We start from the raw sequence: 17,115 nt of genomic DNA, 5'->3' as shown, positions 1-17,115 counted from the left end.
TCTCTGTCTCTTTCACATACATACATATACACAAACATTTTTAAGAAAATTCTTTTTGTCACAAATTGTGGTGATATGAATGCAAAAGAGCAGCAAATGAATGCAAAAGAGCAGCAATCTCATCTCATTTATTTGCATCACTGAAGATCAGTATGTGATGAATCAAATGCCGCTAGATTCAAGCTACAAAATTATGATGAACTCATTATTCTATTGATTAGACTGGGATCCCCAAATCGAGTTAATTGCAGCCAATTTCTTGGTTTTGATTTGGTTTGGGGTTTTTTTTGTTTTTTTTTGAGCAGAAGAAAGACATGACAATGGTTTCCTTCTCAAATGTAAAGAATGCTTCCAAGGATCGGATTTTTGAAAATGATGTTAATTTGACTGAGATGACTACATTTTACCAGCCTGGATGGCAAATTGCGCTTTGGGCCATTGCCTACTTATTGATAATCACAGCATCGATTGTGGGGAATGCCACCATCATTTGGATTATCCTGTCCCATCGACGAATGAGAACAGTCACCAACTATTTTATTGTGAACTTGGCTCTTTCCGATCTGCTTATGAGTGCTCTAAACACAGTTTTTAATTTTATTTATGCCTGTCATAATATCTGGTATTTCGGCGAGGGATTCTGCCGCTTTCATAATTTTGTTCCCATTACTGCAATGTTTGTCAGCATTTATTCTATGACTGCTATCTCTGCAGAGAGGTAAGAAAAGCAATGGTGAAAAGTTTACCATTGGAATTTAAAAACATACTGTAAATTTGCTGGTGGATGTTCAGTTATAATAAAGGTATGTTCGATATGTAACTGTAGAAAATAGTTGCTCTTAAATATGAATAACTACATGAATATGGAAGAATATGAAAACTAATATGAACTTGTAAAGCATGCATATTCAGACGTTTTGCGTGGGGATAGTGTAGTAAAGGGTTAATATTGGTATTTATTCTAGAAAAACCTTTGGAGATGATTCCTAAACTATTGGGAAAAATAGAACAATATGAAGAAATGGCAGGACTGATAATAAACAGAGAAAAACCAAAGTAATAGTTAAAACCCTTACAGATAAGCAAAAAAACATGTCAGAAAAAACAGAATTGCAAATAGTTAAAAAGGTCAACTATCTGGGAATATATTTAACAGCAAGATGTTCAATGATAAAAGAAGATTATTATATGAAACTATTGAATCAAATAAGACTGGATTTGGAAAAATGGAAAAACTTGCAATTGTCAATATTAGGAAGAATTACTACAGTGAAAATGAACATACCACCGAAAATCTTATTTTTATTTCAAACAATACGTATAAAACTTGAGAAAAAATTCTTTGAAGATTTAAATGTATTAATCTTAAAATTTATTTGGCAAGGAAAGAAAGCTAGAATTAAGATGAAAATGTTACAAGATGCCAGGGAAAATGGAGGTCTTAGTTTAGCAAAGTGGGTTTTATATTATCAAGCATCTGCATTAACATGGGTAAAAGAATGGATAACTCTTAGAAATAAAAGGCTGTTATATGTGGAGGGGCATGATTTACAATTGGGGTGGCACGCTTTTTTATGGTACAGGAAAAATAAAGTTCATAAATATTTCCAAAATCACTATATGAAATGTATTATTAACAACTTGGGAAAAATAAAATGTAAAATATATTTGAAAATTCCAGGGTGGTTGTCAACAATGGAAGCATTTGTACACCCAAATTTAGTGAACTTTGAAAAAATCTGGACATATAGAGATATTCTAAACTCTGAAGGGAATTTAAAATCTAAACAAGAAATGGAAAATCAGGGTATCAATTTATCATGGTGGGCACATTTACAAATGCAAGCTAGATATGATAAAGATGTTAAACTGTATGGATTTTATAAGGAAAAATGTGTTTGATAAGACCATTAACTTCTGGTGAGAAACTAATTAAGAAAATGTATAATTTTCTATTAACTTTGAAAATGTAAAGCAAACAAGTTGAAGAAACAATGATAAGATGGGCGAAAAATTTTGGATACAATATAGAATTAGAAAAATGGGAAAATTTATGGGAAAGAAATTACAAACTGACAATGTCAACTTCCTACAAAGAAAATTTATATAAAATGTTTTAGAGATGGCACTTGCCACCAGCAAGACTAATACAAATGTTCAAAAACAAGAGTTAATATTATAGTTCTAGATTATTGTGCACATTTGCCTGGTCATAAATCCCACGGAACTGAAAAATATTTACTTCTTGTAGACATGCATAAAACTAATCCTAAATTGTAAATAGACATTCCTTACCTACTGCTATGTATATTTTGTGCTATTTTGTTTTATAAGATTTTTCTGTGACCATTTGACAAAAACATGCTTGCCAGTTTTACATAATTTGTTCAGATTTTGCTGGTTAGGACATCAAGAGAATTATAACCTATCTCACTACTGCTGGTAGCCATTCACTCCTTTCTAGTATTCCACTAAACATTACTCAAATGTTGTTTCACGCTTCCAGAGGGATATCTTTATTGGCCTTTTGTAATAGGTTTATTAGTCTTTGTTAGTACCCTACAAACTTTAAGTACTTTGTTTGTACTTTAAGACACTGTAAGACTCTTGATGTTTCTCCAGCTCTGTCCTTGGCTAGAATCTCGCTTTTATAAAGAGAGACTACTAACATTTCCCAGGTATCAATATTCTGTCCAAAACAATCAATATGCTTATACGCAGGGGTGTCCACAGGGAAGGGGGAAGTCAAGAAATCAAAATGGCAGCCAAGACTATGAGATTAAAGCCCTGCTCCTTTTTTGTATGCAGTACATGGGCATTACAACCATAAAAAGGGTTGAGGAGTTGGAAGCCGCCATCCTGATTTTTTTTGATCCTCCCAAAGATGCTCCTGCTTGTGTGGAAAACAAAACACACATCAAAACTCTGTTTTAATGAGTCAGCAGAAGGAAATTAGTGGATTACGTCAGGTCTCTGGAAGAAACTGAGATATCTTCCTCACAGTTTTTTAATGTCCCTAAGTTGACAGAAAATAATGTGGGCTTAAATTGCACTGCCTCCAATGGTTAAATTGTATTCCACATCAGTAGTGATGAGGTTGGACTACCCGTAAGCCACTCCAAGTTTCTTATACAAAGAGATGGGCAGTGTTGTGTTTTCGGTTCGCAAGCAATTGACGAAGACGCATGGTAGAAACAATAGCTCTTTATTCTCCTTCTCCAACTCCAAGCAAAAAGCAAAAGGCTCGCAGGCCTTTTATAGGGTGAGGAACCCAGATAGTGCTAACCAATAGGAACGCAGCGTTTTCACGCCTTGCGCATGCGTGCAAGGCTGGCGCCGCTCTGTCTGGTCCCGGGCAGCTTTTACAATCCCCGGGACCATTTGCAACCTTTCTGGGCCTGCTGAGTTTCCTCAACAGGCCCAGGACACAACAGGCAGCATATAAATTTGATTAATAAATAAATCCTTAACATTTCAATGCTGAACAAAGGTAGTGCCCCAATATTATGGAAAATGTTCCCATCAGTTGTGGTGGGACTGGGTAGACAGGAACTGCTGGGCAAGGAAGGGAAGAGAAGCTGTGAGTAAAAGAACACCTTCCTGCACAGACACCCAGCACTATTCAGCTCTGTCTGTTATAAATCAAAAAAGACAAAACCTTTGGGTATAATCTCTCTGCTCCATTATTACCATCCTAGACTGTGTCTTGCTTTGTTTTAATCAGTGGGAAGATGAAAACCAACTTAAATTTTGATTGGTTCAATCAACTTCTTGCCTTTCACAGGTATTTTCCTCTGCTACTTTGCCGAGCTGCAAATGTGTTCCTGCATAGGCAGCTTGACACTTGCAAAGAAAGTTCACAAAATATAAGTAAATGCTAATGATTTACAACCTCTGTCCCCAAACATCTCTTCCCAATGATTTGTCTGCTGTAATGACATTTATAATCAGAGCAAACTAATGGGAAGAGAAAAGTGTGTAGATTTCAATTAATCTTCAACAAGGAGAGGGAAGTAAGTGTATCCTTGAAGATGGAATAATATTTTGTTTCCTAGTTCATTGAATTAACTCTCTAGAGATGCTAAAAGCTATAAAGCTGTGGAAAACCTGAGAGCCAAAGAAATTGAACTTCTAATAGACCACTCTCCACTTCTTCGAGTTAGAAGCATGCAGAAATATCTGGATTTTGGAAGGATCTTGCCAATATTTGCAAAGGGGGTGGTGGTGAACCCAAGGCCCCTTCTTTGTGGGATGTCTCGGGACTTTTTTGCCTTGATATTGAATCCTTTCCTGGTTGCATGCTTGCACCTGCCCTTCAGACAGTCATTCATGCACTGTTCCCTTCATAGTTCAACTATACAGCACATTCAACATTGAATAAACCTTAAAGATCCCTAAGAAGCTTCAACGGGTCTATAATGCATTAGTGCAAGCAATTATAGCTATGCTCCAGTATGCTCATTTGACTCCCCTATTCTATGAGCTGCACTGGTTGCCAGTTTGTTTCTGAGTGGTGTTCAAGATGTTGGTTATCACCGATAAAGCCCTACATGGCATGAGGCCTGGTTATTTAGGGGATTCGTTGTCTTCTATCATATCTACCTGGCTAATGTAGGCTTATAGGGTGGTGCATTCCAGGCTCCTTTGGTTAAACACTGTCATCTTTCAGGAGCCAGGAAGCACACCTTCTCTGTTGCAGAAGATCCTGTCTAATGTAAGGACCCACCTCACTTTACATCTTAAGAATACAGAACTCTTGGAATATCTTTTCCAACAGGCATATTTATTAAGAGAAAATGATTGTAGGCGTGCTAGACAGGATCTGAGGAATTCTCTCCCACCCTTCAATATTTTAAATGTTTTCAAGCAGCCCCCCACCCCACAGTTCTTCCGGGCGATGATCCTCCTCCTCTCTTTTCCCAGACTCCAGACACTGCATTGTTCCCTCCCTTTTCCCTTACTGCCGGCAAAAGGGAGATTTCAGAGAGGAGTAGATGAAAGGTTATGGCCATATTGTTATGGTCAGTCCTCTTGGTGAGAATCCACATTCAGTCCCTTTGACATTTAATGGAGGAATTGAGAGCCATAAAACCCCTTTGCTCATCCCCCTTCCCCTTCGTAGTATGACAGAATCCAGAGAGAGCAGAAATAGGGTTTTCCATAGTCGATAACTAGAAATGAAATATAATTGGATTCTGACAATCAGATTCTGGAATGAGATTCCCCCTGAGATCTGGATAGCTCCCACACTGATGGCTCTCCAGAAGGCCACAAAGACCTGACTATCTTCCCAGGCCTTCTGCTAGTGTGGTTGGTGTCCTCTTTGCTAGATGTTAGCCATTGGTGGGACATTGAGAAGTTTGCTTCATTCACCATCTTTCTCTTCTTTCTTTTTCTTTTCTTTTCTTTTTTTTGTCCAAGTTCTGGTTTCATTGTCTGTTTTTCTGTTATATTGCTTTTATTTTGTTTGGAATATGGTGTATTGCCCAGAGTCATCAAATTAAATAACGCACATAAACAAGCATCTGCATAAAGCCACTTCCTCGCTAGAAAAAAAATTGCTGCTTTTTCTGGACGTGTAGCTCCTACTAGAAAAGAATGTAGCAACTATGGCCAGGAAAACTTTTCCATTGATCCATCTGACATGCTGGTTGCTGGATCAACAAATGGTATTTTATGCCCTAGTCATCTCACATGTAGAGTATTGCTGTGAACTCTACACGCGGCTGCCTTTCAAGACCACTCAAAAGGTTCCGTTGATCCAGAACCCAGCAGGGTGAAGAGTAACAGGCATTCCACCATCTGTAACATAGCTGCTCTGCTGTCAAAACTTCCAAATGTAATTTAAGATACTGGTTACCTCTGATAAAACCCTATCTGAGGTACGAAGTGTGCATGTTCTGAATCCCACCAATGAACAATATGGCCATAACCTTTCATCTACTCCTCTCTGAAGTCTCCCTTTTGCCGGCAGTAAGGGAAAAGGGGGGGAACAAGGCAGTGCCTGGAATCTGGGAAGAGAGGAGGAGGATCGTCACCCGGAAGAACTGTGGGGTGGGGGGCTGCTTGAAAACACTTAAAACATTGAAGGGTGGGAGAGAATTCCTCAGATCCTGTCTAGCACGCCTACAATCATTTTCTCTTAATAAATATGCCTGTTGGAAAAGATATTCCAAGAGTTCTGTATTCTTAAGATGCAAAGTGAGGTGGGTCCTTACACATTATATACATTCATCCTTCACATACTATTCACCATTGCACTGCCCCAATATTGCATTTCAATGTTGCACTATACAGTAATATTTAATATGGTTACAGCTCTGGGATAAAAACTATTTTTCTTTGTTTTTATTATCCTGTATTGTCTGCCAGATGGTAATAGTTAAAAAAAAAGAATGTCCTGGATGAGATGAGTCTTTAAGAATGTTTTCAGTTTTCCTAAGACAGAGGGAATTGTACAGTGAGGGGTATTGTTGAGCCTCTTATGGGGTTAGGATTGGCCGGGGGGGGGGGGTTATTGGTCAATTTGGCTGTTTATCCTCTGGGTCTACAATGTTCTTTAATTGTTTGACTGTTCCTTTGATATTTTATTCATTTGTTCAATTTCCATAGCTGCCCAATTCAACCAAATGACTCTGGGCAGCTTACAGGGTTTGTTCGTTTGTTTTTTTATAACAAGTTTTTATTGGTTTTCCAGTTTTACATTTAAGTATTTAGAAAGCAGCGTGGTAATTGGGTAGTCAATAGTACAATAACAAAATCTTTAGTACATATCTCAGATTACATCATCAAAAATTCCTTCTCTATTTCCCTTAACATTTGCTATATCATATTTAAGCTAGTAAATTTTTAATTATAACAAGCTCAGTTAAAACATTTTATCAGTACCGGTATATTTTTGCTTATACATATCCATGTCCTGTGTTTAAATTTTACCTAATTTTTAATTTTTAATTACAATATTCCAATTTAACCTTTAATATCCATAGTATTTAAATTTCGGGTAACCAAATGTCCTTTATTTCACTATATAGAAATTATAATATCTAAGATACACCTATTAATACTTGAATATATTCTTATTTTATTTCATAAACATTTTCTATTTCTCATTCTAGTACATCACTACTTACTAATGGAGTATCCTTCATTGTCTCAAATCGATTGTCTGTGTTATCTGGACTAAACAATAATTTGAAGCTATTCCCTAATAATTAATTTTCATTTCCCTTATAAATCTAAATCCTCAATATTAGGCCAATTAATTCCTTATTTTTTAATCATTTTCCAACAATAGTTAAATCTAATAATAATATTTCCCTTCATCTCAAAATCTCCCTTTAGCCCATTAGTTGAGACTTTAGGATCCTCTCTAATAAATCAAAAGACCCCATTTTTTAAATCTAACTCTTTCTTTTTATGCCAACCAGGCTTCCATACCAATGCCTTTAGATCATCAGATAGATCTCCCTTCATTCTTGTGCATGTTACTTGAATCAAAGGAGACCATCTAGTTATCAATTTTCCAGAGAAATTGGCCCATTTATGGTCGTTAAGTTGTCGCCCTGGTGGCCCAGATCCCCATATTTGCTCTAGTATATTTGTCTTCAATTCAATCTGGTCTTCTTCCTCAGGTTTCTTCTGGTGTAAGTAGAAAGTCATGTCCAATTTTATGGTTGTTGTTTGGTTGTCTAGATTTTCAGTAGGCTGTACTTGTTGATCTTTAGCACCCTCCATCTTGGTATTACTTTCTTCCACTTCTTTTGTTTTTTGGGTTGTAGATTCTTTAGTTGCAATCAGGGTTTGGTTGTCTAGATTTTCAGTACATTGTACTTGTTGTTCTTTAAAGTCCTCTGTCTTGGTATTAATTTCTTCCATTTCTATTGTTTTTTGAATTGTAAGTTCTTTGGTTGCAATCAGGGTTTCACTTTGTAGGTTTAAGCTGGCGCCTTTGTCTTTCAGTCTAGCTTTAATTATCTCGGTAGCTTCAAGATTTTTTTCAAGTATAAGTTTGTAATTAGCCGAAATTTGTTGCTGGTCCTCCTCCATTTCTGATATGGTTATAGATGGTCTTTTAGTGAAGGCTATTTATTAAGCAAGAGTCAGTGAGTACTCACCTCCACAGTCCTAAAAAGCAATTTCACCACCCAGCTGTTCTCTCAGCTTTTAATCTCTTTTAGATAATACCAAGGACAGATCTGGGCTATGGAGCAGGTCTTTTTGTCAAGAATATTCACTTGCTGTACCAGGTTTCGCCACAAGATGTCCTCAATAGCATTTAAAATCTTTTTCAAATCCCAAGCTTGGTTTTTATCCAATTTAAGTTCTTTTTCATCTTTTTTATGAGTAGGTAGAGTAGCAAATCCCCGTGAAAGTAGGAACTTTTGGGGTCCCTGAATATCAAATAGATGCAAATCCAATTATTTAGTTGTTCTTTTCAAAGCTTTATTTCCCAGACGCCGCCATTTTAGAGGGTGGGAGGAAAATGTTCCCTCCCTCTCTCCTCACAGGGGGAAGCAATTAAGAAGCTTTTTACAGGAAGATACTTGGGGTACAAAGAAGGTAGGATCTCACCCAATTCCTCCACGGTGCTTTCGAAGTGCTTGTTAGTAATTTTGGCCTCGGCTGGTAGCGGCTTAGTGATGGGCCATGTTAATGGCCGATCTTTTCCCCGTCAATTCAAAGAGTTGCCTGGGATCAAACGGGAGGGCTGCCCTTCCACGATCGCCCGGGAGTCCTCTTCATGCTTGTCGCCCCTCCAGGGCAACTTCCGACCCTTTTCAGGGTCCTCCGGCGGGAAAAAACCAGACAGCGGGGGGAGCGATCGCCCTGAATGTCCGCCAGTGCCACGATTGCAAACCAGAAGCCGGCAACTTACAGTGTTAATACACTACCCAGGCTCTTTGTGGAATTCTAAATTTAAGGTATAGATTTTACTGCTAATAAAATGGATTTTTACAAATCCAAGAAAAACATGACAGAGAAGTTCAAACAAACATGGGCATAATCTAAGTTGCTTGGCATGGAATCTGGAGTTAACAAAACTCCATTGGCTCAGAAAATCTTGCTCATCTGTAAATTAAAATAAAGTCTTCAAGTCAAACTCATTTCATTGACAACTCTATATAGTTTTCCTGGTCACAGTATAGTAAATTTTCTCTCAAGATGTTTTGTCAATAATAACTGCCACTTACTGAGATTGTATATCTATACCAAATCAGTAATGAAAATGTAATAGCTACAGAAAGTCCCTCTGATGCTGTGTAAATAATATGATCTTCATCATCTTAAGACATATCATTCTATTTCCTTATTTGCTTTCATTTCTGGCAAGTCTTAATAATATGTTTGATCTTTCTTGTTATTTTAATTTTGTGTTACATCAGTGGTCAAACTCAGCCACCGGTATATTAGATGCATTTCCCTATATGAATATAGTTGTAGCTGCTTTCTCTTACTAGTTTTGTTTTAACCTTATTAGCTACCCAGAATTACTGAAGTTGCAAATTGGACAGCCATATTCATATAACTATATACAATGAGACCTCATTTTAATGGCTGAAGTGTCAATTAAGGAAAGTCAGAAAGTGAATCAGAAATTAGGACATCATATGATTTTATATCATTTATGTGAAATGATACAAGTTATATCATGTACATCAGTATATGTAATTAATGATGTTATAATGCAAATTATATAAATTGCAGGAGGAAATTTGCTCGCTACATGCAAAATCTATTGAACCGAAGTTCAGTAAAAGGTTTCATTATATGATCTATTCTAAACAGGCAAAAGGTAGAAATTAGATTGTATAGCTCCTTTCTTGGAAAAAAAACCCAATACATCAAAGAAGTTTGTTCAACTTGTTCAGAAAATTATTTTACTAAAGGTGTATCCTGTCAATCACAAAGAAACCAAATGTAACAAACTTAAACTCTCCTGAAAAATTTCTCCTGAGTTTCTAACAAGGAGGTGCTTTATCATAGTACAATTTGATATCAGACAACAAATTAAAAAGACCTAAAAACAAGGCAAGGTTGCAATAGCATTTGTGGCACAGTGCAAAGCCCGGGGGCGGGGGGAGAGGAGGTACAGAGGCAAGCAGGTGATTGTAATTGCAGACAAACCTGAATTTGAGTTTGAACATGACTGCAGGGGCATGCAAAAGTCATAAGTTTGTGGACTGGTCTTATGTCCATTTTTTCAGCACTGTTATAACTTTGAACGGTTGCTGAACAAATGGATGTTAAACAAGGACTTCCTGTATACCAGTGGTGGCGAACCTATGGCATGGGTGCCAGAGGTGGCACTCAGAGCCCTCTCTGTGGGCACGTGCACCGTGGCCCCAGCTGGGTTTTATAAAACCTTTTCGCTTTAGGCCTCTGCCGCCGTGTGCAAAAGAAAAAAAGAATCAATCAATTTCAACTTCTCGCGGGGAAAAAAAAGATCTTGCAAAGTTGGAATTGATTGATTGAACTTTTTAGTCCCACCCAGTCTGCCGTTACCACCGCAGCCATGCCCACCCAATGGGCCACACCCACCCGGCACCCAACGATGCATAAGTGGGTTTTGGGTTGCAGTTTGGGCACTCAGTCTCTAAAAGGTTCGCCATCACTGCTGTATACCAATAAGTGCCCTCTGCTTCGCAGTAATTTTGGTTACTTGTATAGGAATAAATATTATCTATGAGTCACTTTTAAGTAATTTTCACTGGTCTTTGCTGATATTGATCGCTTTACCTTGAAACACACCCATACACAGGCTGCTGGTGTGTGTAAAAAGGGCTCCAAGTAGGTCAGAGAGGAATCAGCAGTTAAGAAATTCCAAAGAACCTCTTTTCATTAGAGGAGATTACGGGCACTTCTGAAGGCCAGAGAAGCTACCACTGTGGATTTTTTGCTTTTCAAACAGCTATTGCAGCCTTTCTTCAGAAAAAGAGGTAAGCTAAGTTACGGTAATCCTCCTTGTATACATTTACAAACATGAGTCAGATTTCATTACAATTAAGTGTAGCCATTGTTTTCTGCATATGGCAAGCAGATACAGGTAGTAGCTACTTCAGCCCAAAATTTTTGTTTCTAAATGAGACATTTTTTAAGTGAATGTTGCCCCTTTTTACAACTTTTCATGCCACAGCTGTTAAGTGAACCATGCATTTAAGTTAGTAACACAGCTGTTAAGTGAATTTGGATTCCCTATTGACTTTGTTTGTCAGAAGATTGTAAAAGATGATCACATGACCCTGGGACACTGCAACCGTCATAAATATGAGTCAGTTGCCAAGCATCTAAATTTTGACCATGTGACTATGGGGAATGATGCAGTGGTCATAAGTGTGAAAAATGGTCATAAGTTACTTTTTTTCCATGCCATTGTAACTTCAAATGGTCACTAAATGAACTGGTGTAAGTTGAGGACTACCTGTAGTAAGATCAGGGCCAATTTCAACTATTATATTTTTGCTTTTTGTGCATATTTTTTTCTGGCTGAAAAATATTGCCAAGAAAAATACTTGTCATCCCTAAACATTCTTTTATGGTCTATTGTATGAAACCTAGAGATCTTTTCATAAAAATAATAAAATGATATGGAATGAAATAGAATGGAAGAAGAGAGGAGGGGAGGGGAGGAGAGAAGAGGAGAGGAAAGGAGGAAAAAAAAATACTAACTAGGAGCATATAATTTATATAATATTTGATTTGGCTAAATGAAAGTGTAAAAAGTATTTTTAAAATTTGTCAAAAAAGACAAGTCAGTATATTTTTCAGATATTCTCTATGTACATGAATTGCCCAGGGCAGATAAACAACCTGAATTTTATTTCTCAGGGGGTTCTAGATTAGCTATACAGATGTAGAAAAATGAATTGTTGCCAAAAATGAAATGTTCTGAAGGCTGCACTAAAATCATAACATAGATATACACAACAGTTCATTGCTCTCCAAGCAAAGTATAAATTAGCCGTCTGATATGACAGTTAAAAACAGGTGTGAGATAGAAATCTTTTCAACATGCAGCTTTCAGCTGCAAGGGATAAGACTGGACAGTCCTGGGGGGGGGGGGAAGTGACTCATAACATTTACAGAACTACATACAAGAATCAGAGTCAAACTATGACACCATGCCTATTTCTGTTAGAAAAATGGAAGGAAAAGTGATCCTGTAAAAATTGCCCTTTAATTTTTTTTTTTTGTCTCACAGAGATTAGAGTTTGAATAAAGTAACGTGTCATTTCAAAGAACAGGGTGGGGAACAATTACAGAGGACCTTGCAATGGGATTTATTTATATCTACACAATCCAAGAGTGTTGGTAACAATACGCCTTGACAGTGTTTCTGAATCTTGCTGACTTTAAGAACAGTACAGCTGGCTGGGGAATTCTGGGAGCTGAAGTCTACAGATCTTAAAGTCACCAAGGTTGAGAAACACTGAGCTAGGGAGATGGGCAGGAGAGATGGACTGTCCTTTCTCGTTTTACAAGTTGTGTTGAGATAATCAAGGAAACATGTTGGCCCAGAGGGCACTAAAGTGGGCATACATTATAGCCCTTAGTACTTGAGGTGCAAAGTCATGGCTTTGCATCTAACAGTATTTTTATTTCATTTCATTTTTTTACATTTTAAAAAATTGTATGTGTTCCTGGATATATTTTTGAAATAGTTGTGGGGCAGAGATCCTTAAAGGTTTAATTGCATGCACTAAAAGCCCCTTTCAATTTTTTGGGGACCAAAGGAATGACAATCTTTTCATTTTAAGGACGCTCACAGTAAGCATGGTTGAACCAGCTGCTGATTGGGCAGGTGACTTCCCATTCTTTTTCAGTCATCTTCATTCTTCCTTCTTTTTTTTCACTTTTGAGATCCCTTTGTTACCTAGGAGAGGTGTCAGGGAATGCCCATATTGCTCCTACGATAAGTCAGATCAGATTAACTGTAGAAAACCTGTCCAATCTACATGAAGTTAGGTTGACATTTTCTACAAATTAATGTAGAAAAAATGACTTTGTCTCAACTGTAACCTAAGGGTTTGCTAGCATAGTTGTTCAATGGAAAAATCCATTCCTTCTGATTCTTCCTTGTTTCTTTCAGGTATATGGCAATCGTTTACCCTTTCAAGCAAAAACTTTCTTCAGCAAACACAAAAGGGATCATCGGAATAATCTGGCTGGTGGCTTGTGCACTAGCTTTTCCACAGTTCTTTTATGCAAAAGTCATCACTGATCACGGACTAACCAAATGTGCTGTGAGCTGGCCACACAATCACAGCCAAAGACAGCAGTTCACGTAAGTCCCCCACATAGACTGAAGTGAGAAATGTACAGTATTTTGACAAATCTAATCCAAGCAAAGAGGAGGAACGAGAATGCCAAGTGATTGATATGTCTGTTTTCAGAATGGTCAGGTTAAAAGTCCATTGCGTTTTTAAAGATCTACTATATCATGTTTGTACTTACAAAGAAGGATGATAGATCATGAGTGAAAAAAATACTGCAGATTTTCCTCAAGAGACAAAAAAATTGTTTTTATCTTCATTGGATCAAGAATTCCCTCCCCTCCAAAAGTGAAGCACAAAATTTAGTCAAAGCCTCAAATTTTATCTAACCATACTTTAGAACAGAGGAATCCAACTTTGTCAACTTTAAGACTTTGTGGACTTCAATTCTCTGGCTGGGGAATTCTGGGAGTTGAAGTCCACAGATCTTAAAAGTTGCCAAGGTTGAACACCCCTGCTTTAGAAATTCTGAATCCCATTATAAGGCAAGGAGGAAAAAGAAATTTTGTGGACGATTATGCCTGATATTTTTGAGAAATCACAAAAATATAGCCACCCTCCAAGAAAATAATAATGTTTGGTAACATTGGGGAAAATGGTAGAGGGAGAAGAAAAATTGAGGTATAGCAGAAAAAAACACTGGAATCTCCTTGAAAAAGTGATGAATTATAAGTCAAGACAAGCATAGAGATTTTTGGAGGGAGAGGAATGGATTTATAAAGCCACCCAACTCAAATAATGTGATTAGGTTGTCCACAGCAAAAACAAAAACTGCCCTTCCTCCAAACAAGCCAACATTACACAACCTTTTTTTAAAAAAATACTCAATATATAAAATATAAAATGATGACCAAACACAATAATTATCAGCAGTTGAACCCTAGCTAACTATGAAACTCCTATCCAAGTTCTCATCAGATTTAACCAGCTTTGAAGCTCTGAGAAGGTCAAATAGATTTTGCCATTTGCTACTGAGAACTTCTCACATTCGTCATCTTTAATAATGCTGGTGCTCACAGCAGCTAAGAAAATCCTTCCTCTGTGCACATGTGGGATATGTAACACAGCTGGGAGGAAGAATTGCTGCCAGTGTCTGTCCTTTCCTCCATGTCATTTCAAGATAGGACTAGTAAATCTTTAGAGCAGGGGTCTTCAAACTTGGCCCTTTTATGACTTGTGGACTTCTCAACTCCCAGAATTTCTCAGCCAGCGTGCCTGGCTGAGAAATTCTGGGAGTTGAAGTCCACAAGTCATAAAAGGGCCAAGTTTGAAGACCCCTGCTTTAGAGTTTTTGCATGGCTCTCCATGCACAGGATCAAAAAATCAAGGCAACAGTTGTGACCCTCAGTTTTGTCAATTTGAAAATACATATATGCACTGTATCCCAACTGAGTCCCAAATAATTCACTAGCTAATAATGATAGTGTACCAGCTGCAATATTGTAAAGATGGCTGAAATGGGAATGTGAAGTGCATAAACTACGTTAAGAAAGACACCACCTCGTATTACAGAAGTAAGTTAACTGCTGCATGCAATTCCTGGCGTATAAGTTATGAAAACGAGCCTTGTCTGAATACTTATTTTATCAATTTAAAAATGCAGAAGCATCTAAAGGCTGGTTGATGCATTACAACTTTTCTTCTACATCTTGGTGACTCTGGAGCAAAGAGAGAAAAACTAAGGCAGATTGCAGGAAGAGATAAGAATGCATGGGGAAAAAAACAAATCAGGAGACCGAAAGTGCTTCCTGGTGCTACAAGAAACAAAAGCTCTTTACTATGCAGTCTTAAATATTTTCCATTCCCTCTCCTTTCGGATGGAAGAAAAACATTTACTACAACCAAGTCTTGTTCACGAGTTCTCATCACTTCCTTTGCTCTTTGTTTCCTTATATCCCACAAGGTGCCTTCCTAATTTCAGACAGTTTTTCATTGCCATTAATGAGCTATTCCAATTCCCTAAAGGAAGGCGATCATGCATTCTCTGATGTTGTAATGAGAGCATCGCTTTCAGTGCCAGATCTTGCTCTGAGTTTCTCACACAAGGAAGAATGAAGATGGGGGTCCAAAGGCCATTTTCACTTGCTTCCTTTTCTGAAGAGCTCTTGACTGAAAATTGTTCCATATATTATTGATAGGAAAGCTTGATTAGTTTCCGTTTGGAACAGGGGCATCCACACGGACAGTCAAAAAAAGTCACAATAGTAACTCTTCTGCCTAATTTAAAGCACTGCCCGTTTTCAATGTTTATTATTATGCGATGCAGGTTAAAAAGGGGGTGGTTCCCATACTTGGATATTTAAATGCATTTTAATGGACAAAGCAAAGGCAGAGCTTTGATTGCACCATCATAGTTTTCATTATGTAGATGTAGACTGCCCTCAGTATCATAGAGAATTTTCTTACTGAAGGAAGAGAAATATTTGCCCCTGATCATTCACACTCAGCCTTTCTCCTTTTCCTTCTTCTTCCTTTTTCTTGTTTAGGTATCACATAGCAGTCATTCTCTTGGTTTATGTGCTGCCTCTCACTGTGATGTTTGTCACATACAGTGCAATAGGAATAATTATATGGCATAATCATGTTCCTGGAGATCATACTAACATGGTGTACTATCAACATAAGATTGTGGCCAAGAAAAAGGTTCGTAATTTGTTCACCAAAAAAAAAAGTACCTTCAAGTGGAATTGTAATATAAATAAATCCATTGCAAGTCTCGTACCACTGCACAATTGTGCATTTATTCCCAGAGGATTATAAATTAATTATGTCTTCAGTAATAATCTTTGTAAAGCAACTCTGTAAAGTTCATGATAAGAATTGTGGGTGTTACTTCTTGTCAGCTTGACAATCCCAATCTTGCACTTTGAGCCCTTAAAAAGAAAACAAATGAATCCTGCGTAGCTAACATGCCGCAGCATGTTCATTAGCAATATCTTACAGGACTAAGCACAACTTCAGAGTTTTTATAAATAGCTTATAGTTGCATTATTAAGTAATATTAATTCTGGTATTCATTGCATCAAGACCCATAGACAAAATGCCAAGATATCATATAAAATATACCAGTTGCAGTAACTCCCATCATTTTGGCAACACGTAGCAGCTTCATAAACTGCTCCAAAAACGAAAATCTCTGGAATTTCTTGTTATTATAAGGGACCAGAAAATCAGTGTTGTGCTTGTTATCTTGAACTTCAGACAGGAAGAACCAGCTTTGCCTAGAGCTCAGTCTGTGGGAAAAGGTTATACACCAAAGCCAGGCACAGTGAGTAAGCTTTCACAAAAGGCTCCCTGCTTTTATGTGCCTACAGTACACAAGACTGTTAATCTGGAACTTAATTGAGGCACAGGCCAGGGATCGAAACAGGGTCAGAATGTTTGTTTGAGACCAGGGAATCCATCTGTTGTTTTGGATCCTCTGTTACAATCTTACTGATCTGGTAACTCCAAGGCAACAATCATCAACATGAACTTCAGGATTTTGAAGGTCCTCAAGTGTGACATTCTGAATGGGCCCCTCTTGCCTGACAAAGATGAGACCTTCTAAGGAAGGTCTCATCTTATTATTATTATTACACATAATAAGCATCAGTCTGGTCAAAGCAGCTGTAAAATAATACATTTTCTTGAATGTGCTATGAAAAGGAGAAATGTTCAGCTTTGCTAAGTGACAGCAGTGAGGATCAGCAGTTGTCTTCTCTGACAAGATACCTTTGTCAAGTTGGTCTTCCTTCTACAACCAGTTTATGATTTTTAGAATCTTATAAATATCTCAGGTCAAGCTGGAAGAGCAGAACAGCTGGTCATAGACACTAACGTTGGTACATCATCCTGATAT

General features: G+C 37.5%; 1 protein-coding gene across 1 annotated transcript in view; it reads left to right on the top strand.

The window, feature by feature from the left end:
- Window positions 1-312: 312 nt before the first annotated feature.
- Window positions 313-17,115, top strand: part of TACR2 (tachykinin receptor 2) — a 21,886-nt gene continuing 5,083 nt past the window's right edge. Inside the window, exons 1-3 of the mRNA XM_015822964.1 lie at window positions 313-718; window positions 13,091-13,285; window positions 15,761-15,917. Of these exons, the coding sequence (XP_015678450.1) occupies window positions 315-718; window positions 13,091-13,285; window positions 15,761-15,917 (756 nt within the window). The 5' untranslated portion in view covers window positions 313-314. The remainder of the gene's footprint in view (window positions 719-13,090; window positions 13,286-15,760; window positions 15,918-17,115) is intronic.

This window comes from Protobothrops mucrosquamatus, unplaced genomic scaffold, assembly GCF_001527695.2.
Source record: "Protobothrops mucrosquamatus isolate PMUCROS unplaced genomic scaffold, P.Mucros_1.0 scaffold1731, whole genome shotgun sequence".
Classification (NCBI taxonomy): domain Eukaryota; kingdom Metazoa; phylum Chordata; class Lepidosauria; order Squamata; family Viperidae; genus Protobothrops; species Protobothrops mucrosquamatus.
The sequence above is the reverse complement of the archived record's forward strand: the minus strand, read 5'-3'. Positions and strand labels throughout refer to the sequence as shown.